This window comes from Pseudozyma hubeiensis, assembly GCF_000403515.1.
Source record: "Pseudozyma hubeiensis SY62 DNA, scaffold: PHS1, whole genome shotgun sequence".
Classification (NCBI taxonomy): domain Eukaryota; kingdom Fungi; phylum Basidiomycota; class Ustilaginomycetes; order Ustilaginales; family Ustilaginaceae; genus Pseudozyma; species Pseudozyma hubeiensis.
Window position 1 is genome coordinate 97,028 of NW_012133783.1, and position 21,154 is coordinate 118,181.

Sequence of the window (21,154 nt, forward strand, 5' to 3'; positions counted from 1 at the left end):
GGCCAGTATCGGATCGACTCGAAGCTCAGCAAAGGTGATGAGTGTATGATTTGACGATCAGACTTGCACCAAAAACTCCCCCATCACTGAGAAGAGACGTTCTGCATTTCACACATTAGCATCCACATCAGAAACAGATCATAGCAAATCTCTCGCCCCTCAACTCAACCTAGACACCAAATAACTCATCAAACTCTGCTGCTCGTCACCGGCCACCCTCAGCAAAATCTCAACGAACCCGGCATAACTTTGCTTCTGCTCCTCCCGCATCCTCTCCAGTGCGTCCCTATCGAGCATCCAGAGCTTGACGTCGGTATCGGCGTACGCCGTGGTATTCCTCTCCTTGCGCGACAGGAAGGTCAGTTCGCCCGCGATGGTTCCTGCCAGCATGGCTTCGTTGATCTCGTACTGTTCCTGCGGGAAGTCGTACCTCGCTTTGACGATACCTGATTCGATGAGGTAGAGGGCATCTGCCGAGTCGCCGAGGTTCCAGATGAGGTCGCCGCGCGATTTGCGGATGAGCGTAAAGTAGGGGACGAGCGAAGAGAAGAATGCTTCTTCCGACGATGGAGGCGTCTGACCGTTCAGGTAGGCTCGGAACGTGATCACCAACAGAGGGAACGGCTGCGCGTGATTGATCTTGGCAGCTGCCGTAGGCGGATCCTGATCCTTCGCTTCGTCGCCGTTGGGGAAGACGGGTACGATCTCGGAGATCGGCGTAGTTCGCTCGCTCTGAACCGCCGTCTTCGCCGCTTCGTGGAGATGATGTCTTCTCGGCGAATTCTCGTAAGAATGGTCCAATACGAACGCGGGCTTCCTCTTCTGATCCGGTACCGACAGCCCCGTCTCCGTAGCCATACTCGCCTGACCGAACGCCTTCGCCGCTATGAGACTCGAAGCATACATGCCACGCAGATACTCGTTCTCCGTCCACTCCAACGCCTCGTTCAGGTTCGCAAACACCTCCAGATTCTCGCTCCGATCCGCCCAAAGATCCACACTCCGCAATGCAACGCCCACGTCGCTGTCCGGGTTCAGGCCGCAGAACACCAACAGCACATCCTTGGCCATGAGCAAACGGTTGATGCGCAAAAACGCTTCGGCCGCCGAAAAGTCCACCCCGCTGACAAGAGTATAGTCGACGATCAAGAATCGGATCGGATTCTGATTCCACGCAGCGATATCGAGCGCGCGCCGGATCAGATCCTCGACCGAATTGATCGTACCGAAGAACAAAAACCCTTGCAACTTGATGATCTGCGTCTGCGTTCCCACCTCGTCGAGGAAATGACGTTGAATCATGTGTCGTCGTACCGTACTGCGCGCTACACTTCCATCAAAAATGGCACGCACCGTCTTCCTCCTCGACGTCTGCACCACAAAGAAGCAGCACGCGATGATGATACCTGCCAAGATCCCAATGACAAAGTCCCAGTAGGTCATGACGATCACAATCACCCAGATCGTCATATACTCCCACCCGTTGACGCGACCGACGGTATCGTAGAGCGCCTCTTTGGCCAGATCGATACCGAGAACAAAGATGAGCGCACCGACGATGCTGACCGGCAGATAGCTGATGGTGCCAGGACCAGCGATCATGATGATCGCCGTTCCACCGGCGAGCATGAGACCACTGAGTCTTGAGCCTCCACCGACGCGGTAGAAGAGGACGCTGTTGACGTAGCAAAGGTAGTTGGGAACGGTGCCGATCAGACCGGCGACCAAGTTCGAGACACCGTGGGCGACCAGTTCGCGATCGGTATCGACGTTGTCCTCGTTGATGCTGACGCCGAGCGCAGGAACATTGAGCGGCACATGCAGGATACCGAAGAACACAAGCGCCAGCTGCGTCGGCATGGTCGCCCACAGCGCGCGCCAGCTCGTCTGACCAAAGTCGAAGTAAGTGTAGAAGCGGTAGAACGCGGCCTTGCTTGCGGCCTCGCCAATGTCAAACACCCAGCCATCGTCTCGCAGCTGCTGAATGGGGATACCGATGAAACCCATGGCAACGATGTAAAAGACGACGGGGATCATGAGGAAGTAACCGGGGAAGATGAGCGGGTGGTGGAAGCGCGACGTGATCACTCGTAGCAGAATGGCAAGCAACAATGGCGGAAGCCAGAGCGCGATCATGTGGCCCGACTGGAAGAAGAAGCGCAGCGTCTCGAGATCGTACTGGAACCCATCCTCGGACTGCAAACGACTGCAGACTTCAAGACCCGTCTCGATCAGGAAGATACCGACACCGCCGATGCATCCAACCAAGATATGACGAGGGAAAAACCCAATCAGCACTCCGAGTCGAAGAGCTCCAAGCAGCAAGAACGACAATCCAGTGAGGATCGAAGATAGCGCAAATGCAACCATCGTGGTGGCGATCACCGCCTTCGGGTTCTCATCCCCGAGCTCCTCGATGATGATGCGGACCAGGATGTGGAAGAATGGCACGACCTCGATCATCATGCTTCCGTTTCCGCCCTTGAAGATGGAACCGCCGAGGGTGTAGACGAGCTGGGACAAGATGCAAGTGACGAAGAACATCGAGACGCCGTCACCGCCAAAGTTGGCAAAGATCGGGTAGGCGGCCGGGAACATGATCATGCCGTACGAGACACCGTCTAGGACGTTCATGAGCATGCCGAGGATGACGGCAGGTATGAGACGGATGGGCTCGACGCTGGCTTCGGCTGCCGACTTCCAGGTGATGCCTCGTGCAGATGCCACGAGATCTTGGGCGTGCTGCACCGGGTCGAAGTTTCTGGTCGGCACATCGCCCTGTCCGGGTCTCCAGCTCGTGGGGATGAGCGAGTACCACGGAGAGAGCGTCTTGAAGGGTTCAGGGCGATGCTGCGATGCTCTGCGGCCGGACCTTTGAACGCCCTGCTCTGCTTCGAGCACCGATTGCTCGGCTTGCGCGAGAGCACCGTAGCCAATGCCGGCCAGCTGCTGGTCCGAGGGCGCGGCTGAGCTGAACTGGCTGAAGGAAGAGTGCCCGTTAGCTTCCGATTCTGACCGATCACGGGACTGCGAGCGATCGGCTGAGTCTGGGCGGCGCTTAGCTGATCGTCTCGTCGACGAGCGTGATCGACTGCGAGATGCCGGTCTGAGCTCGTTCGACTTTGCAGGGCGACCGTCGGGAGCAGCAAGACTCTTGTCCTTTTGCTCCTCTTCTCCTGTCACAGGCTGCGGCGTTGCAACGACCTGAGAGACACCGTGGAACGAAGTGACGCGAGGGGTAGCCTGACTGGCATCGTCTTCCGGCGACGTCGCAGTCTTGGCACTCTGCGGACTCGCGGCCTGCGACGCAGCCATGGCCCGTGTCAAGTTGCTCGGCCCAGCCTGATTGACTCCGTACGAAGCAATGGGCGAAGTGGTGGGGCTAACATCGTTCGCAGCTGCGAAGCGCGAGGGAGGGAAGAGCTGCGAATTGGGCGAGGAAGAGTCGTCCTCTTCTCCAATGTCGTAAATGTTGGAGCCGTTGCCGCTGCCTGTGCCTTCATCGTCGGACATGATCATACCGGCGAGCTGGGCGGTCTCGTCTCTGATGGAGGAAGACGTGGCGGTGAAGGAGCCAGGCACGAGCGGACTGCCATGGCTGCCTGGATCCTGAGCAGGTTGGAAACGGTAGCTGCGTCCTTCGAGGTGGCTGAAGGCGGACGAATTGATGCTGCGACGATTCCAGGCCGAGGCTTGACGTTCCACGTCGTAGCCCGAATCGTTGTCGTCGTCCATGTTGCCAGCACGATTGTTTCCGGGTGGATGGTAGCTTGCTACCCTCGACTGGCCCTGCTTGGGACCTGGAGGGAAGGACGAATGCGGAGAGTCAAAGGTGACGGAACGTGGAAACTTGTTGTTGGCGTTGCTTCGCTTCCTTTGCCCCGAGAAGGCTGCTTCAGGGCTGGAGGGATCCAAAGCATTGCTTGGTCGGCGAGTGTCGTAGGCTGGACGGGTATCGCTGCTTCGCTGAGCGTTCGACGAGCTGCCTCGGAATGAATTGACCAGGCTCCCTATGCTGAACGACTGCCGACGTGGAGCGGAAGAGGAGTCGTTCGGAAGAAGGGCCGAGCCCTCGTCCGCGCCGTTTCGACCGTGTCCTGTTGATTCCAGAAAGTCGGTCGGCCGTCGATGTGAACGTGTCGGAGAGCAGATGGAGGGGATGATGATGGTGTCGCAGCAGAGTCAAGAGGTGCGGAGCAGCATCGTATTCAGCGTTAGGATCAGGGTCGATAGCAGAGCAGAGTGGAGTAGGAAGGCAGTCAAGGTCAGCGTTGGGCGTTCCAAAGATGTGGGACAGAGCTGGTAAAACTGAGCCCATGCTCCCATCAGAGTACAAGCTCTAAGTCACACCGCGCATAAGACTCACCTGACGACATGCTGGGCAGCCAGAGCAACGGCAGAAGAAGCGCTCAGAGGTACACTCGCTGATATGTAGCCGAATCAGTTTTGCGCAATCCCGAGGATGAGCCGATCTTGCGAAACACCTTGTGCCTGCTCCACTGCTGGCAAGGCGTGATCTTGAGGGCGCAAACGAAACGAAGAAGTGCCCAGAATGAGCGTCGTCCAATGTCGGAAAGCAGCAAAGTGGTTGCGAGACAACAAGAAGCCGAAGAGACACAAGATGAGCAGAATTGCGTGCGTGAATGAACGAAAGGCGACCCTGTCGGAACGCTCTCCGAATCTCTGGGAACGGAATTGCTGCAGCGGCGGGGCCAACTGTTTTGTGAGACAAAGAAGCTAAATTCGGAATCACGAGCTACCGACAAGGTACCGAACACATTTGCGCCCTTCCTCTGTCTTTCTTACTGAACATGCTCATGACACCTCTCTCTTCGCCTCTTGAATCCAGAAGCGAAACAGGACGAGAACAATAGGCAACGCCCGCTATCAGACAAATCATGCACGGAAGATCTGTTGGGCCGTGAGCGGCCGCCTCTACCAAAGATTGAGCGAGGCTCTCGGATCAGCCGCAATCAAAGCAGGCAGGCACGCGCCCACGTTCGATTTTCTTCCGTCCTTGCAGCTAGAACCTGCAGCTCCGATATGCACGGTCTCTCTTTTTTCTTGGAATTCGAATCCAGGCCAGACGTCGACGCAAACTCATTCCTTTTGCCGCTCGCAAGGTCAGTAACAGTCGAGGTCCACGACGGTACCGTGTCCTCTCATGACCCCACATCGGAAGTATCTCGTCGCCTGGGGTCGATACGAATGGGCCTCAGTAGTGGGATTCTTTGGGGTCGAGGGCACAGCAGTGTGGAGAGGCCGAAGCTCAAAGCGGCCCGGTGAGGCGTTGAACTCCACCATTCGTCCAACCAGAGAGGCCTGAGAGATAAGAATTACCCGAACTCCAAATCAAGCGTTGCCGGTCAAGTAGCCAGCCAGCCCAGCTCACCTTCGTCCGCATCGTACTCCACCAACCACATCGGCACTGACTCGCCGATCCAACATCTTGCAGCCCAACAGCATGACCGACAATCGCAAACATCGCACTCACAGACCCACAACATCTTTTCATATCAGCAAATCGAAAAGAATTCAATTGAGAAGACTCAACCCCGCGCCTCACCCATAGATGCGGATCACCCCATCCGCCCCTGCAGAGGCAAAGTACGGCGCGGTCGGATGGTACTTGACCGCCAGCACCCCCTCGCTCGCCTTGTTCCTATGCGAGCTGATCTCCTGCCTACACACCGCCGTCGTCGACTTGTCGCCCTCGCCCACCGGTCCATCCCTCCCCGCCAACGAGCCACCCGCAATGTCCCAGAAGCGTACACTGCAATCGTGTCCACCCGAAACAAGCGTCAGTCCCGAAGCATCAATGTCGAGCGACGTGACCGCATCCAGGTGCGCCACCATCGACAGCGTGCACGCGCCCGTGTCCAGATCGAACATGCGGATGTAACCGTCCTCGTGCGCAGTGATGAGCAGCGGTAGCGTCGGGTGCGTCACGAGCTTGTTGATCTGCGTCTCGACGCTGCCGTCGTACGTCTCGTCGCTCTTGAGCTGTCGCACTTGGCGACCCGTGTCGACCTCGAACAGCTTGACGATCGAGTTGGAGTACGAGACCGCAACCAAGCGCAGGTCCGAGTGACACGCTTCCACGCAGGTGGGCACGGGAAGCGTACCGCTCTTTTCCAGGTTCTCGCGTTCTTTGGCCGTGTCGGGCCCGGGCTCGCTGCCAAAGTAATCCCAGCTGAGCTGCAGCACGGCGGGTGCGGGTGCGGTCGAGTTGCTCTCGCCGTTGCTCGTCGAGCTCGCCGCAGAAGGTCCAGCTCGCACGCTCCAGATCTTGACGGTACCGTCGGCAGACGCACTCGCGAGTCTACCCTCTTCGTCCGAGCGGTCCGGAAGCACCGCCACGTCCCACACCGCCTGTGAGTGACCCACGAGACATCCCAGCTCCGTCGACTTTTCAAACGGCGGGTACGCTTCCACGTCTCCGTCGGGCAGCTGCCAGACGCGGATCGACGAGTCCAAGCTACCACTGTAGAAGCGACGCTTGTTCGGCGACACTGCCAGGCAGGTGACCGCCGCCGAGTGGCCGCGGAACGTGACGAGCGGTTGACTATCGGTACCAGACTTGGCGGCAGGCTGGTTCAGCGTGCCCACGTCCAGATCCCAGAACTTGATCGTGTTGTCGTCCGACGCAGAAAGGAGCGTCATCTCGTTCTGCAAGAACGACACGGCTCGCACCGCATCGAGGTGGCTGCGCAGCACCTTTTTCGACTTCCAGAGCAGACTGTCAGCGGCTGCGTCGGCTGCCTCTTTGGCGGCTTCCTCGTCCTCTGCAGCCAGACTGATGTTGGCCAGGTCATCCTCTTCCTTTCGCTCCGAGCCAGGCGCCCGCCCGCTGCGGTTCATCAACTGGTTCACCTTCTCCGACGTGATGGCGAGTTGCTGTTGCGCCTCCGAGATGATCGTTGCTTCTTCGGCGGCTTGGCCCTGTCGCTCCGACTCTCGACGTTCTCGGCTCTCAATACCAGCCTCCTTGAGCTTTTGCCAGTCGCGACCACCTGGCTTGTAGATGGCGGTGACCTGCTCCTGTTCGTCGAGCTCCTGGTCAGTCAGGCTGCCGGCCGAAGTGCCGCGCGAATCGGTCGACTGCGACGATCGCGACGAATCGGAAGAGTTGGAGCTTCCCGGTGCCTCGTCCTGCTCGCGGTCATCGGCAGGCTCGTTCAAATTCGACGCAGACGAACCTTCTGGCTCCAGGAACGTGGCGCTGAGCGGGTTCTTGAGCGGAACACCGCCGGACACGCCTGAGGTCTGTTGCGGCTTTGCCTCTGCTTCAGCTTCGCCAGACACTTGCCCATCCTCGCTGGCCTCCTCGAGCACAGGCTCTGAGGCAAAGAGGGGTGAACGACCGGGTCGACCAGCCTTTGTGTTCGGAACGCCGAGGGCGCTGGCGGCTGATGCACGGCTGATCGAACCTGCCATGGCGGCATGCGACTCTGTAGGCCCGGTGGGACCTGGAGCGGCGGGCGCCACTCCCTCGAGCATTGTCTTCCTTGGTCGAAGCGCACTTTGCATGTTGTTGGCACCGTTGACGGAAGAGCCCGAAGCAATGCCACGATCGGGCAGCGGATTGAGTGTAGAAGCCGAGGTGAGATACGAGATCTCTTGCAGACATTGCTTGAGGTACTCGCGGCTCTTTGCGCGGGACTTGGGATCCTTTGCGCTCGACGTAGATCTCGACAAGAGACCTGTGGCCAGAGCACTAGCATTGACGGAGCCGCCGCCGGCAGCGGCTGCAGCTGCATTGATGGCGGAGGCCGTGGGAGCAGACTCTGCAAAAGGAGCCGGCGAGCTGCGGCCGCTGCTGATCGTGCCCTTCTCCAACCCTTGCAGCAGCGGATTCTTGATCTGCGGGGCAGTTGACGAAAGTGGCGATGAGGAAGACTGTGCGTTACCGCTGGAAGAGAGGTACTTGGAGCGCTCCTGGCGCAGTGCGTACTCGAGCATCTTGACTCTCCTCATCAGATCTGTCTTGAGATTCTCGACGCCCCTCCTCTCTCCTTCGAGCAGAGCGATCCGCGCACGCATCTCGGCCCTCTCGATCTCCCACTCGTTGCGGTCCTTCTCGTACCTTCGCCATTCGCCCTGCAGGTGGTGGAGGATGCCGGCGAGCGTGTACTCCGAGTTGGGCTGCGAGTTGCCCGTCTCTTGCGACTGGACGCCGTTGGACATGTTGCTGTGCATCTGGTTCGCGTTGTTGTTCATACCAAATCCGAGACCGGCGCCCATGTTGCCACCGTTGGCATTGCCGTTGTTATTGCCCCCGCCCATCGACATGTTGCCCGCGTTGCTAAGAAACATGTCGAGTGTGTAGGATCGAGTTGTGGGTATTCTAGATGCAGCGATCGATGCGTATTGTCATAGAAGAAGAAGGATGCGATGCAGGCGAGACAGGTGGAGAGAGTCGATCAAGTGTGTGTTGTTGCGATAGCCAGCGCAAACGTGTCGTGAGATCAAGATGGATGCTGCTCAACAAACTGAGGCGATGTACGTCAAGGTGATGTTCGCTACGTCCAAGCGATCGTGGTCGTCAAGGGAGTTGCGGTCGCTTCCCCGGTCCCAGTATAGTGACGGGAGACGAGTGTTGTTGTGTGACGAGCAATCGAGAAGGAAAGCAATGGTGTGACGATGACGGTCAACTGTCGGAGCTGATCTTCAACTTCAACGACTGCACCGCTGTGTGCTGCACAGCGTATTGTTTGCTTTCCTTCCGTTGTGCTGTGCTGCACAAGAAATGTGCGTGTGATGATGGCACGGGCGCGTGAGAACTCGCGACGCAAAGGCCCCTCTTTTGGCTTTTGTATTCGGCAGTCCAGCAATCTGATTTGAAATCTCCCAGGTCGAATATATTCGAGCATTTCCAAAGTCTCGCCTTTCTTTCTTGTAGCTGGCCTTCTCACCGGCACAGGAACGTCACCGTGTAGGATCTTGATTTCAAAAAGACTCTTCGCTGTGCAGCCTGAGTCAGTTGAAGCAGATGTCAACTTTGTTCTTGCTTGACAGGGTCAGACGACACCGTCGCCGTTCTCGATGCTGTTTCATCAGAGCAGGGTCTCGCTAGGCCACTATCTCACACTAAAGTCGATGAATCAGAATGTGGTCCTTGAACACGAGTATGCTAGCAACAAAAACAACGACCTGGTATCAAAGCATGTTAACAGTAGTGCCCATCAAGCCGGGCTCTCAGACTTGCTCTCGGAGCCGGAACCACGGAACTCGAGCTGGCTGAGCAGATGCGGCCATATGTCCGCCAGACCGGGATGAGCGCTGGGCCTCGAGACAATGTTCTTCATCACCTCGGTGCCTTTGACCTCGGACCAGTGCTTGAGCAAAAAGTCGGTCTCCATCTTGCGGATCGTGGGGAACTGCGAGTTGAATCCTGAGAAGGCTTCCCATACGATGTTGTCGACGGTGAGGCTGTTGGCAAGCTCCTGTTGCGCTCGCGTCTTCAGCTCCGGAATCTGAAGCTTGTCTGCGAGCCGGTACATGGACTTGGCCGAACACGGTGCCGGCACGTTGGCGTGTGCCGTGCAGTACTCGTCGATGACATTCTGACGCAGGTGGTGCGCACGTCGTCGGTCTTGGGCAAAGCTGCTGCCTGAAGCAGTAGCAGCAGCAGCACTAGAACCTTCGCGGGTGAGAGCTGCGCCGGCCTCCGCTGCGGCGTAAGATGCCGACGCTCCGGTCGAGAGATTTTGCTCTTCTGCGTTCACGTCAGACTTACCATCCGAGGACGTCGTCTGCGAATAAAAATGCGAGTGGAGGGGCGCAAACGCAATCGTGTCGGTGTAGAGATAGTACAGCAGCGCCTTGTACGTGGCGTAGGCTGCGTCTCGTACGATCACCTTGCGCCTCTTCTTTCCGCTATGTGCACTGGATGCATTCGCCTCTGTCGACTTGTGATGAAAAGGCAAAGCTCTTGTGTCATGACGAGTCTGCGCGGAAGACTGAGCTTGAAGAGGCTGCGTCGAGCGGAGCTGCGCAGAGATCGATGCGACATTGGTCTTTGAAGGGGAGACAAACGCCGAGCCGTCCGGTCTCAGCGCTCGAGGGGAGTGCTGCGGAGTCTGGAAGGCCGACATGCCTTGCGCCCGTGACGCACCTTCGCCGCTGTCGGTTCCCGCGTCCTGATCGTTGGCCTGTCTGATGCGTGACTGAGGAGGTGTCGTCTGCTGCAAAGGTGCGTAGCTGGATGCTCGTACCGAGTCGGAAGGCAGGGGCGGTGGTTGAGTCGACGTCAAACCGGAGATCAGAGGAACGTCTGAGCTTGTCTCGCGTGTACGCCGCGCTGCAGACGAGTCGGAAGCGCTCGTGGTCGCTTTGTGAGGCGTCAGTGCTGGTGCCAAGGCGAAGGAACGTCCCGGAGCCGCCTCGCTGTTCCTGCGCTGGTCGTTGAAGTTGGATCTGCCCATCTCATAGACTTCATCCACGTCCATGTCCTCGTCCGAGTCTTCGAGTCCGAGCTCATCGTCGTCGTCGTCATCGACAGAAGAAGGGAAAGCGCTGCTGGTGATGAGACCGAGACCGTCCTGCCCGACGCCGCGTGAGGTTGCATGTGCAAGGGAAGCATCGTCGTTTACCTCATCATCCGAGCCAGTGGTGGCATCGCCCTCGGCGAAGCCGCTCTCAAACATGTCGCGGAAGTACTCGCAGCGAGAAGCCAAGATCTTCTTGATGGCGTAAATGCGACGTTCCCGCGTGACGATGACGCCCGTCTTGGGATGGCGGCGTTTGCGGCGAATGACAAAGACGACGTCGCTGTGATCCGGGTCGTCGAGAAGCGAGCCCATGGCTTGAATCAGGGCGGGCGGCACCATGACGCCCAGCGGCTGTGAACGGGGAGGTTCCGCACTGGCGGTGATGGTGACCGAGATGAGAAAGGCGTTGGTCTGGCGCGCTTCTTCGTTGGCATAGAAGACGGAAGAACGCGACGCAAACTGCGCCCAGCCCCAGTTGGAAGTCTTGTGGCTGAAAGCGTGGTTGCAGGCTTCCTTTGTAGCAATCACGGTGCCCTTGTTGAGAGTCAGGATCTTGAAGGTGAAGCGGAATAGGCCTTTACGCGTCCAGCCGTCGTCGGAAGCAGGGGCAGCTTTGTCGGCTAGGGATGCCTGCGAGCGATTGGGACTGCTAGAGGCGACATAGCTATCCCACGGCGACTTGTTCTGGTTCCATTCGGTGGGTGCGGGCTCGGCATTGAGGTAGAGCGAGCAGAATTGCTGCTGGCCCGACTGCGCGTAGAAGAGGACCGTCCATCGTCCGTGACCGAATGGCACCGACTTGATGACTTTGGACTTGGTGTCGGAATCGGACGAATCAAAGTGCTGTTTGAGGTCTTGCAAGGGCCACTCGAAGGTGATGCTGCACGTCTCCATGGGGTTGACCTTGTCGACCGGAGATGAGAGCTCACCGGAGCGACGCCTGACCGGGGAACGGCTCATGCTTATCTGGGGTATGCGGGTGTGGGAGCTTTCGAGACTTGCGAGAGGATGTGAGTATGCCGGTGCGGGTGAATGCGGGATGCGCTGGACGGTGTGAGCAGATGATGGCCACGGCGATGTTGCTCAGCTCCTCAACGTGACGATTGAAGCGAGCATCGGAAGAGGCAAGGGTCCAGACGACGGTCCAGACGACCGAGCGTAGCAGCTCAAATGAGACGCAAAGTGGGAGTTCTGGGATGCAGTGTATCGTGGTCTAGCAGCAAGGTACAGAGTGCACCAAGTTATCCGCAGCTCGCGGTTCATCCAAGGGTCAGTGCGCTGTGCTGGGCTGCCTTACTTTTTAAGGTGGCCATAATCCAAAAGATGCTTCGGTTGCTGCCGAACGCGACCCTCGAGGGCGCAGCATGACGGCACATGCGAATAGGGTCCAAAGACAGAGACGGAAATCTGACCGATCTGAATCGCTGTGCCAGAATCGGGCGTGCAGCGCGCCTCTCTGCAAGATTGCGACAAATGCAGCTCGAGCGCGAAGGCTTTCCTTCTCACCCTTCCCGCCCTCTCGCTCCTCGTCGACGGCCACCTCTAAGATCCACCCAAACTCCTGCAGAGCATTCATCACTATGGCGGACGTAGCTCTTGATTACGGCTCAGCCGAGACCGACCCCTCGGCGGCCGTACCGATGCAAGACGATGCCATGGAGGAAGACGGCGCGCAACAATCCGGATCGCGCTTCTATCCCATCTCTACCGACCAAGCCGTCGAAGCAGGAGCACAGCGTGGTCCCGCCCCTTCCTCCGGCTCAGAGACCTCTCTGGACGATGCAGCACTTGTCGGCACCGCTCCCCCGTCCGAGACACCCGACCCTCCCGCAGTCGAAGGGGGATCCGACATCCGACTCGACACGCTCCTCATCGAAGGCACACCCATCACCCAACTCTCCACATCGCGTCTCTTCGCCTACCTGACGCACTTTGGCGCTCAGCCCCTCGGTCTCGAATGGATCGACGATCGAACCTGCAAGATCGTCTTTGCCGACGAACGATCTGCACGCCTCGGGCTCGAGTATCTCCTCCCACCCTCCGCCTCGGACGACATGCAAGCCGAAACCGATCTCGCCCCCCTGCCGAACATCGATACTCTTCTCGAATACGACCCCGATTCATGGCATTCCGAATACATCACATCCCTTGTAACCCCGCGTCAGGCACATCGCGTCCCTGCGAAACTCTACAACCTCGTGGAACGACAAGCAGCGTCGACCGAGTTGGAACTGCAGAAACAGACACAGGACGCGGTATCGTCGCTGCCAGACGACGTACCGGAGATCTACAGGGAGATGGAGGAAGCCGATCGCAGAAAGGAGGTGCCACGCGAGGTGAGGGATCTGCAGAAACTTCGTGGGCTGCTTTGGTTGAGACACGCGGTCACGGATGTCGATCGAAAAGAGTCCCGCGCAAGCACCAGGAGTCAGTGGTACAAGAGGCATGGGTATGAGGCGGGTAGGGAGATCGTTCCCAAGCTACTGCAGGTCGGAGAGGTCAAGGAGAGTGTGGAGTTGTTTCCGGATTGGAAGCCTTCGACAACGAGTGGAGATGATGGAAGGAGGAGGAAGATGGACGAGTTGGATTCCGAGTTGGACGGGTATAGAGCGGCGAGGGATGAACCGCGGAGGAGGGAAGGTGAGATGATGGCCGATGCTGTGCGTAGGAGGGATGGAGATCTTATGGATCGACTGCACTCGAGGCGCGGGGATCGTCGTCACGAGCGCGAAGCCGACGCGGGTAGATGGGGACACGATGCATACGAATCGCTCTCCTCCGACCGTCATCGCGGTCGACGCTCCCGCCGCACCGAAACCGACCTCGAATCCCTCGACCAAGAACTCGACGACCTCCGTCACTCCCGCCACCAACAACAATACCACCGAGAACTCTCGCCCTCGCGTCGTCAACGCACCGACGACAGAAGCGCAAGAACCAAGGTCAAAGGTAGAGGTAGAATGAAGGCTCCCGGCTTCGACGATAGGTGGGCAGCGCAGGAGGATGACAAAAGCCTCTCGTCCAGGATGGGCGGTGGGGGAGAGCTGTTGACCCGTCTCGGTGAATCAAGAGGTAGCCTCGCAGATCGATTCTCTTAATCCCCCCTCCCCCCCTTCTCTCTCATGCAAACACTCAAAATTCACATCCACAACATCCCACCATCTCTTATCAAAAAAACCTTGTTGCAATTGCGATATCATGCTAATGAAAAACCCTAAAACTCCAACTCATCCTGCGTAGTCGCCTGTTCCGACTGATACCTAGACGGACTTCCGTTGACGTGCAATTGGAAACCAGCGTGAGGTGGGGGAGACATGGTGGAGCTGCTACCGGTGCTTGTGGTGGGGATGCGCGAGCGGACGGCGAAGTTGCGTTGATCCGACGCTGAGCCGGGCGCCGGTGGTCCACGAGGCTGACGCAGCAGGTTCGAAGCCGAGGAGGCTGCATTGCCGCCCGACTCGTGCGACGGAAGCGGCGGTGCGTCCAACGGCGATGCGAAGAGGTTCTGGAGGCCTGCCGCTCCTCCCGCATTGGGCTGTGTTCTACGTCCCATCGTAGACGAGTAGCCATCGCGCAGGTTCGAGTTCGACTTGCGCGCGGCGAGGTTGCTACCGATCCCGTTGTTCGAGTGAAGGTAGCCGTTGCCGGAACTGTAGCCGGTCGAGCCATCGCGGTCACGCTTCATGTCAGGGGCCGACTTTTTGAGACGGAGACCTGCCCTACCGGTGGTGGCGGCACTGCCGGGACCCAAGAAGCCGCCCGTGGCAGCAGCGTCGATGCCCGTGGAGCGTTGCGCGCGCCCAATGGTGGACGCCTGGCTTCGTAGCGGGCGGGCTTGACCCTGAACGTCGTTCTTTGTGACAATGACGTATCGCTCTTCGCCCTCGCCCATCGAGTAGTGGAAGAGACCGAGCCTCTGAGCCACAAGGTGCACTGTTCGACGCTCGAGCGGCGTCAGACTGCGCGAGAAGGAAAGCTCGTCACGCATGCGATCATCTTTGAAGAGGAGAACACGAGAGTAGATCTCGAGCGTAGCGGCATCGTTGAGATCGAGCTCCTCTTTCTTGCCTCCTGCGCTGGCAGCGCCGGCGTGGCTAGTAGCACCTGCACCAGGATTGCTTGTCGAGGACGAGGGACCAGTGGGTCGCTCGACGGCGGCTGCCAGACGTTGAGACGAAGGCACCTTTCTGAGCGAATCGGCGGTTAGTGGAGCGAGAACTCCTGCGTCGTAGCCGCCATGCTGAAAAGCGGAGGCGGGATCGGCCAGGTTCGCATCCCCATTGCTAGCATTGTAGCCGGGCATGAGGTAAGCGTTGTTGGCGTATTCGTCGTTCTGTCGACGACGCTCCTTCTCGAGCTGCATGCTCTGCATCCGCTTGATAGCTTTCTCTTTTTCGATCCTTTCCTTCTCGCCTGCCTGAAGCACCTTTTTGTACTCGACGCGAAGCTTGCGCCCGCTGACGTCGAATCCATTGAGAGCAGCCACGACGGCGTCTGCCTCCTCGGAGCTACGAAAGTTGGCGAATGCGAGGCCGCGGAAGACGCCCTGATCCATGTGATAATTAAATGCGTAAGGCATGGGGATGCCGAGATCTTCGATGATCTGGAGGAGCTGCTCCCTCTTGACGCTGAAAGGGATATTTTTGACGACGATGGCGGTCGGGATGACATCGTCGTCGGCGGCGAGAAAGCCGGATTGCATTGTTGGATCCTGATAAGAGGGGAGCGAGCCCATACCTTTGGGCGGCGAAGCTCCCGTTGGATGAGCGAGCGAGGAAGGATCCTGTGCACTCCACTGAGCTGGGATGGCAGCACGGCTGGACGTCTTGCGTACGCCGTTGCTGCTTGAGCCGAAGTGGCCGGAGCCAATGCCGGAGCTGCCCATGCTGCCCATAGCGCCGCCGTGACCAAAGCTACCAAAGGCGCCGTTAGCAGCGAGGCCGGCAGCGGAGCCGATGGAGCTGGTGAAAGTCTGACCGGCGGAAGAAGGATTGGAGCTGGGGTTGGGGGAAGAGGGGAAGAAGCGTTCGAAGCGGGCAGCAGCGCTTTGGCCAACGGAGCCGGAGGAGTGAGAGTTGGCGGGATGAGAGGCGCCGACGCTGGAGCTGTTGTAGCCTGGCTGGCCAGGCAGGTCTGTGGTGAGGATGGTGGGCGAACGAAGCGATGCGGAACCACTGTGGCGTGATGGAGAGGTATAGGACTGCTGCTGCTGCTTTCTAGGATCCTGCTGAGGGTCCGAGAGATTGAGGCCTCGGAAGGCGTGGTGAACAGAATCGGTCGACATCATGATCTTGAGTGCAGGCGGAATCAGAGCTGGAGAGTGCGTCGTGAAGGTCGTGAAGAGGTGATTATGCAGGATGAAGTGCCATCAATAGTCGAAAGCGGTTTTGACAGCTTCCGGGACGAACGAAAAAGGTTGAAGCCGATGCGAAATCAATGGAACCGGCGCTTGGGACGAGCTTGAATAGAGCCTATGGGACAAAGGTGAAGTGCCGACGAGAAAGGACGAGGTTGAGCGAGATCGAGGGCAAAAGGGAAAGTGGCCGGCAGAGGGTCGATATTTTAAGCAAAGAAACAGGCGACCTCGATAGCGGTACGCTCGATGAATAGTGGTCCGATCGTGAATAGAATAGAAGTACGTAGCAAGTCGTTACGAAAGTGTTGAAGAAGATCAGGGATCCGCACTCTGATGCGAGCGTTGTAAGGTGGAAAGAAGAAAAGGGGGAGGCGAGCCAAGATGAAGATGAAGGGATGCTCGTATGAGAGAAAGAGAGAGTGAGCGTCGGAAAGGCGGAGTATGGAAATTCAGCAAAGGCACACACACTCACGCACACACGCACGCTGACACTCGGATCGCGCTGTGCAATGTGTGATAGTAGAAAAAGGGGCGCTTTTGGCGGCGACTCAGGGGCCCACTTGATCGGCAGCCAGCGACCAATGCGTCTCGGCACTTGATTGTTTGTTCACGCTTGTCACCCAACAACTTGGTCCCGCTCGGATCTCCTACGGCAACATGCTCTCCGCTGACATGCTTTAGCTGAGTGAGAAGCGGTTGGGTCAAATGACAAAGGACATCACCATGACGTGCAGCACAGATCTCTTGTCAACAGCTCAGCACAGGACAGCACAGCGCTCTGGAAAATCACCTTCCAACTTCTAATTGAGATTTTATTTTACCTTTTATTTGTATATATTTTCAGGTTGGGTTTCGGATCGACTAGGGACAGGCACACCAAGAGGACCCTTGTCAAGAACGATCTGCAGGGAGCCCCTCGCATGTCTCTCTCTCTGAGTCTTGTCTCGCTGTCACATAACGTTGACATGCATTTTGCTTCCGACGCTCTCCTAGGTGAGAGATACACTGCCGTGCTGTTTCCAATCATCGCTTCAAGGGCGTACAGTCGACATGAGCGAGTCATCCAAACACCCGCTGTGCTGCAAGTGTGCCATGACGCCTCCCACCAGATGAAGCGATCCAGACACCAGACAGTCGACCCCACCTTCCTTCTGCGCAACCTCGAGCACGTGATCGTGCATAGCCTGGATGCTCGGAGTGATGCGCACGTCTGTTCTGGACTCGGGCACCAACTCCTTCCACGTCTCTGCCAGCTGGTTCTGCACCGTCAGGTTTACAAGATCCTTGTCGTCGAGCAACTTGGACGTGAGTTCCGACGACCACCCTCCTCCTTCGAACGTGATGTTGGTGGTGAAGATGACTTGGTCGAAGTAGTCCTTTGCCAGTCGATATCGCGAGCTTTCGTCTTTGGTCGGACCGGATCCTTCTCCGGCAAGACTCGTTTCCACCGCATCGAGCACGGAAGAGAGCAGCTCGTGAGCGCTGCGTCCGTTGGTGCAGTTGAACACAAAGATGCGCTTGTTCTGCTTTGACTGAGTTTGACGCTGTTGGATCGCTGTGAACCAGCCGAGGCATACGCCGAGCGAGTCGGTGGTGTGTGCTCCGTCCAAGTACCACGTCAACCCCATACCTTGGCGTGAGGTCGGCACGGTTTGGCAGCGACCCGGCCACCTCGCCTCTTCCAAACCTCTCTTTTGCCATACTGCCAGGTCAAAAGCACGATGCGATGGCTCCTTGAACATCGAACGACCTGCTTGCGAGTCCAGGTATGCGTTGACTAGCTCCAGCGCCACACTCGCATTCGTCCGCTGGTGGAACCCTGGTAGGCCGAGGCTGACCGTGTTCGGATCCGACGTCCCTAGCGCAGCAGCATCAGACACAAGAGCGGGATGCACATCCACGATCTTGAGATCGCTCACTTGCACCTCGTCAGCTATCCTCTTGACCTCATCCAGCGCCTTTCCTGGCTGTTGTGCCCAGCACACCGCCGGCGCCTGTGGTTTGAAGATACCTGCTTTCTGCACGGCGATCTCCTCGACCGTGTTTCCGAGGATGGCCGTATGATCCAACCCGAGCTGTGTGATACCTGCGACCACGCACTTGGGCACGATGTTGGTCGAGTCGTACTTCCCACCGATGCCCACCTCGAGGATCACCGGCTGAACACCTTCGGACAGAAAGATGTGGAACGCGAGCAGAGTCAGGAAGCGAAAGTAGACAGGTCGCAGCGGTGTCAGGTCGAACTTGCGTGTCGGGTTCTGCTCCAGTCGATCCCACACCTGCCAAAAGTATTTTGTGAAGAGCTCGTGGGGGACGGGCTGACCGTTGATGCGAATACGCTCGCGAACGCTCGTCATGTGCGGTGATGTGTACAGCCCGACTTTGGGTTGCGTGGACGCGTCGACGGGTGTGAGCTGGCGTAGCAATGAATCGACGAATGCAGAAGTGCTGCCTTTGCCTTTCGTGCCGGTGATGTGGATGGCGTTTAGCCGGTTGAGATCCGATGTGCTGTACCCGATGCGTTCAAGGTACTCGACCATCTCGGGGATGGCGAAGTCGAGCAGTCGACCGCCTGATTTGCGAAGCGCCTCGATGGTGGCAGCATTGCTCTGCAACGAGTTGAGCGCATCGATGGCGTCATCGTAGGTGCGGGCAGCACCAGCGCGGCTGCTGCTCCCGTCTCCAGTCGATGTCGACATGAATGCAGATTTTATGTGATGAGTGCCAAGCAGCGGGGAAGATCGGATGACAGCAGCCGGATACCGCTGCCGAGCAAGGCCAGGACTGGGAACCGCGAGCCTCGATGCTGCGCGCAAAGGGGAGAGGCAAGTACGAGGTGATGCAAGAGACCAAGTGCCGCAACGCTTCATGTACCTTGCTGTGCCGTGAGGCTATACCGTCAAGCTGTGAGTCGGTAAGAGCACTGAGGTGGTAGTGGTAAAGACGCAAGAGTGCGACTGGCTATCCGATGCGAAGAAACTTGAAAGATGCGAGGACAGGGTATCAATTCTTCTCAAAAATGGACCCTGCGCAAACCTTATCGTTGTTAGTGGACGATATAATTTGTTTTCCTTGAGCTCGCTCCCTGTGTCGACGTAACACCTGGCCTCAATTCCGCTAAGAGCGGGGCCCCAAGCCTCAACTGAGGCTGAGCATGCAAGGCGGCAACCCTGCAGCGCCCTCACTCTCTCACTCCCGCAGCTGAAAACGATCTCGTTGCGCTTCAGTTGGCCCGTCCACTAAACTTAGCTTGGTGACACTGTAACTAGCGGTTACCGTTTACAGTAGCCGATGGTCGACTCAGGCTGCATGAGTGACAACTGCCTGACGCATCCTCATCATCCTCTCCTGCTGCTCATATGAGCCTCTGACACGGTCTCCATTTCACCTCTATTCCTTTCCTTCACAGCACCCGTCACTCGATTGAAAGCGCTACACAGGCTCGACCGACCTCCCCTCAAAATGGTCGACTCCGACAGTAAAGCTCCCAAGAACTCTCAAGCCAGCGACGACCACCGCTCGCAGCAAGACGCAGATGAGGAGTCGAATCGTCAACGCATAGCCTCCATCGCCAGCCGCTTCGGCGGCCTAGCAGCCCAAGCTTCCTCCCAGGCTGCTCAGAAGAGCACCGAAGCTGCGGCTGAAGCAGGGCAGCAGGTGGTCAAGACGGTCGAATCCACACGTCATGCTGCTGCCACCCAGACTGCCGGATTGCTCCAAGCCATGGCACTCACCACAAAGAACGTGTCTTCCGGCTCGAACAACGGTAAAGCGTGGTACGAGTACGAGTCGCCGTTGCACGCGCGGAGGAGGCTGGCCGAGTACGAGTCGCCGCTGCACGCACGTCGAAGGCTGGCTGCGATCGCTTCTCAGTTGGGACTGGCGACGTCGTCGGCAAAGCAGGCTCCGGGATTGTTGGGTGCGTTGACGTCTTCGCGCCAGTCGACGTCGAACAGCGCGGCGGATTCGAAACACAGCTCATCCGAGAAGTGGGCTACAGCGCCTCTGCCAGACTACCATCAGCTTCCGTCCGAGGGCGGTTGGCCAGGCTGTGCATGGGACGTCTGGGGTCGTGGTGATCAACTGGGCACCATCAACCTGCTCACCGAGTCGGTCGTGCTTCGCGCTGCCAAGGAACAGATCAAAACCGGTCGCACCGTCTCGCTCAACTGGCCAGTTCATCTCCCTGCAGAGCCGTTCTTCCGTCGCAAAGCTCTGACTCACAAACCGTTCGGCAAAGGTGGTCCTCCCTACACCGAGCCTCGTGATGCGTACATTGCCGGTGCTAGAGCCAAGAACCCGGATCTGTTGGTTCGAGAAGACACCAAGGTACCAGTGAGCGACGAGATGCTCGAACTCAATACGCAGAGCGGTTCGCAGTGGGATGGTTTCCGTCACTTTGGTCACATGCCTCTCAACGTTTTCTATGGCGGTGCGTCGAGGGCTAGCATTCAGGACTCGTTCGACGATGCCTCGCCTCAACCCGGTGATCCACAGAGTTGGAATTCGGAGGACGCCAAGAAGAGGAATGCTTTGGGGATCCATCATCTGGCTCAGCATGGAATTTGTGGGAGAGGGGTGTTGTTGGATGTGTTCGAGTACCTGTCGCATCATGGAACGGAGCATGTTGAGCGCGAGGGGTACGAGTGGTCCAAGTGGAGTCAACATGGAGGAGGCAAAGGCTACGATCCTCGCAGTGGATTCAGGATCACTGTCGCTGATCTCATCGCCACGGCCAAACATCAGAACGTCACCTTCCGACGCGGTGACATTCTTCTCGTTCGATCCGGTTTCACAGCGAGGTACTACTCCCTCAGCCTGACCGAACGAGCCGAGTGGTCCAGCCCAGCAGGTGGAATGCCATTTGCGGGAGTGGAGCAGAGCGAAGAGATGAAGCAGTTCATGTGGAACAACCACTTTTCCGCAGTCGCCGGTGACAGTCCAGCGTTCGAGGCTAGACCGACACGCGATGGAGAGTGCATGCTGCACGAAACGTTCTTGGCCATGTGGGGAATGCCCATCGGCGAGCTGTTCGATTTGGAGGGGCTGGCGCAGACGTGCAGGGAGATGGGGAGGTGGGAGTTTTACTTTGCCAGTTGGCCCTTGAATTTGTTCGGCGGTGTGGCGAGTTGTGCCAATGCTAGTGCGACGTTTTGAAGGCGGCGACGGTGGGGGCATCTGGAGGGGCGGTGATGTTCAAATGACATTTCTTGGATGAGTTGAGAGGGTTTGTGTGTGAGCAGATGTGCAAGTGTGTGGCAGCTAAGCGAGGTTGCACCGTTCATGTTTGGCTCGAGCGAGGGTT

The 21,154-nt window shown here is 58.0% G+C and overlaps 8 protein-coding genes across 8 annotated transcripts; 2 read left to right on the forward strand and 6 right to left on the reverse strand.

The window, feature by feature from the left end:
* Window positions 1–159: 159 nt before the first annotated feature.
* On the reverse strand, window positions 160–4,376 carry PHSY_000040 (hypothetical protein; the record flags this gene model as incomplete). The annotated part of the gene is made up of 2 exons (XM_012330684.1): window positions 160–4,097; window positions 4,367–4,376. 2 exons carry the CDS (start codon window positions 4,374–4,376, stop codon window positions 160–162), a joined length of 3,948 nt encoding a protein of 1,315 aa, XP_012186074.1.
* A 647-nt stretch (window positions 4,377–5,023) lies between these two features.
* PHSY_000041 (putative protein) lies at window positions 5,024–5,423 on the reverse strand (the record flags this gene model as incomplete). The annotated part of the gene is made up of 2 exons (XM_012330685.1): window positions 5,024–5,193; window positions 5,393–5,423. 2 exons carry the CDS (start codon window positions 5,421–5,423, stop codon window positions 5,024–5,026), a joined length of 201 nt encoding a protein of 66 aa, XP_012186075.1.
* Window positions 5,424–5,562: 139 nt separating this feature from the next.
* PHSY_000042 (hypothetical protein) lies at window positions 5,563–8,286 on the reverse strand (the record flags this gene model as incomplete). The annotated part of the gene is made up of 1 exon (XM_012330686.1): window positions 5,563–8,286. One exon carries the CDS (start codon window positions 8,284–8,286, stop codon window positions 5,563–5,565), a length of 2,724 nt encoding a protein of 907 aa, XP_012186076.1.
* An 899-nt stretch (window positions 8,287–9,185) lies between these two features.
* On the reverse strand, window positions 9,186–11,387 carry PHSY_000043 (hypothetical protein; the record flags this gene model as incomplete). Its single annotated transcript, XM_012330687.1, has 1 exon — window positions 9,186–11,387. One exon carries the CDS (start codon window positions 11,385–11,387, stop codon window positions 9,186–9,188), a length of 2,202 nt encoding a protein of 733 aa, XP_012186077.1.
* Window positions 11,388–11,857: 470 nt separating this feature from the next.
* Window positions 11,858–13,591, forward strand: PHSY_000044 (hypothetical protein; the record flags this gene model as incomplete). Its single annotated transcript, XM_012330688.1, has 1 exon — window positions 11,858–13,591. One exon carries the CDS (start codon window positions 11,858–11,860, stop codon window positions 13,589–13,591), a length of 1,734 nt encoding a protein of 577 aa, XP_012186078.1.
* Window positions 13,592–13,707: 116 nt separating this feature from the next.
* Window positions 13,708–15,780, reverse strand: PHSY_000045 (hypothetical protein; the record flags this gene model as incomplete). Its single annotated transcript, XM_012330689.1, has 1 exon — window positions 13,708–15,780. The coding sequence occupies one exon, from the start codon at window positions 15,778–15,780 to the stop codon at window positions 13,708–13,710; it is 2,073 nt and encodes a 690-aa protein (XP_012186079.1).
* A 1,100-nt stretch (window positions 15,781–16,880) lies between these two features.
* Window positions 16,881–18,548, reverse strand: PHSY_000046 (folylpolyglutamate synthase; the record flags this gene model as incomplete). The annotated part of the gene is made up of 1 exon (XM_012330690.1): window positions 16,881–18,548. The coding sequence occupies one exon, from the start codon at window positions 18,546–18,548 to the stop codon at window positions 16,881–16,883; it is 1,668 nt and encodes a 555-aa protein (XP_012186080.1).
* Window positions 18,549–18,652: 104 nt separating this feature from the next.
* PHSY_000047 (hypothetical protein) lies at window positions 18,653–21,006 on the forward strand (the record flags this gene model as incomplete). The annotated part of the gene is made up of 2 exons (XM_012330691.1): window positions 18,653–18,755; window positions 19,259–21,006. 2 exons carry the CDS (start codon window positions 18,653–18,655, stop codon window positions 21,004–21,006), a joined length of 1,851 nt encoding a protein of 616 aa, XP_012186081.1.
* Window positions 21,007–21,154: the final 148 nt, after the last annotated feature.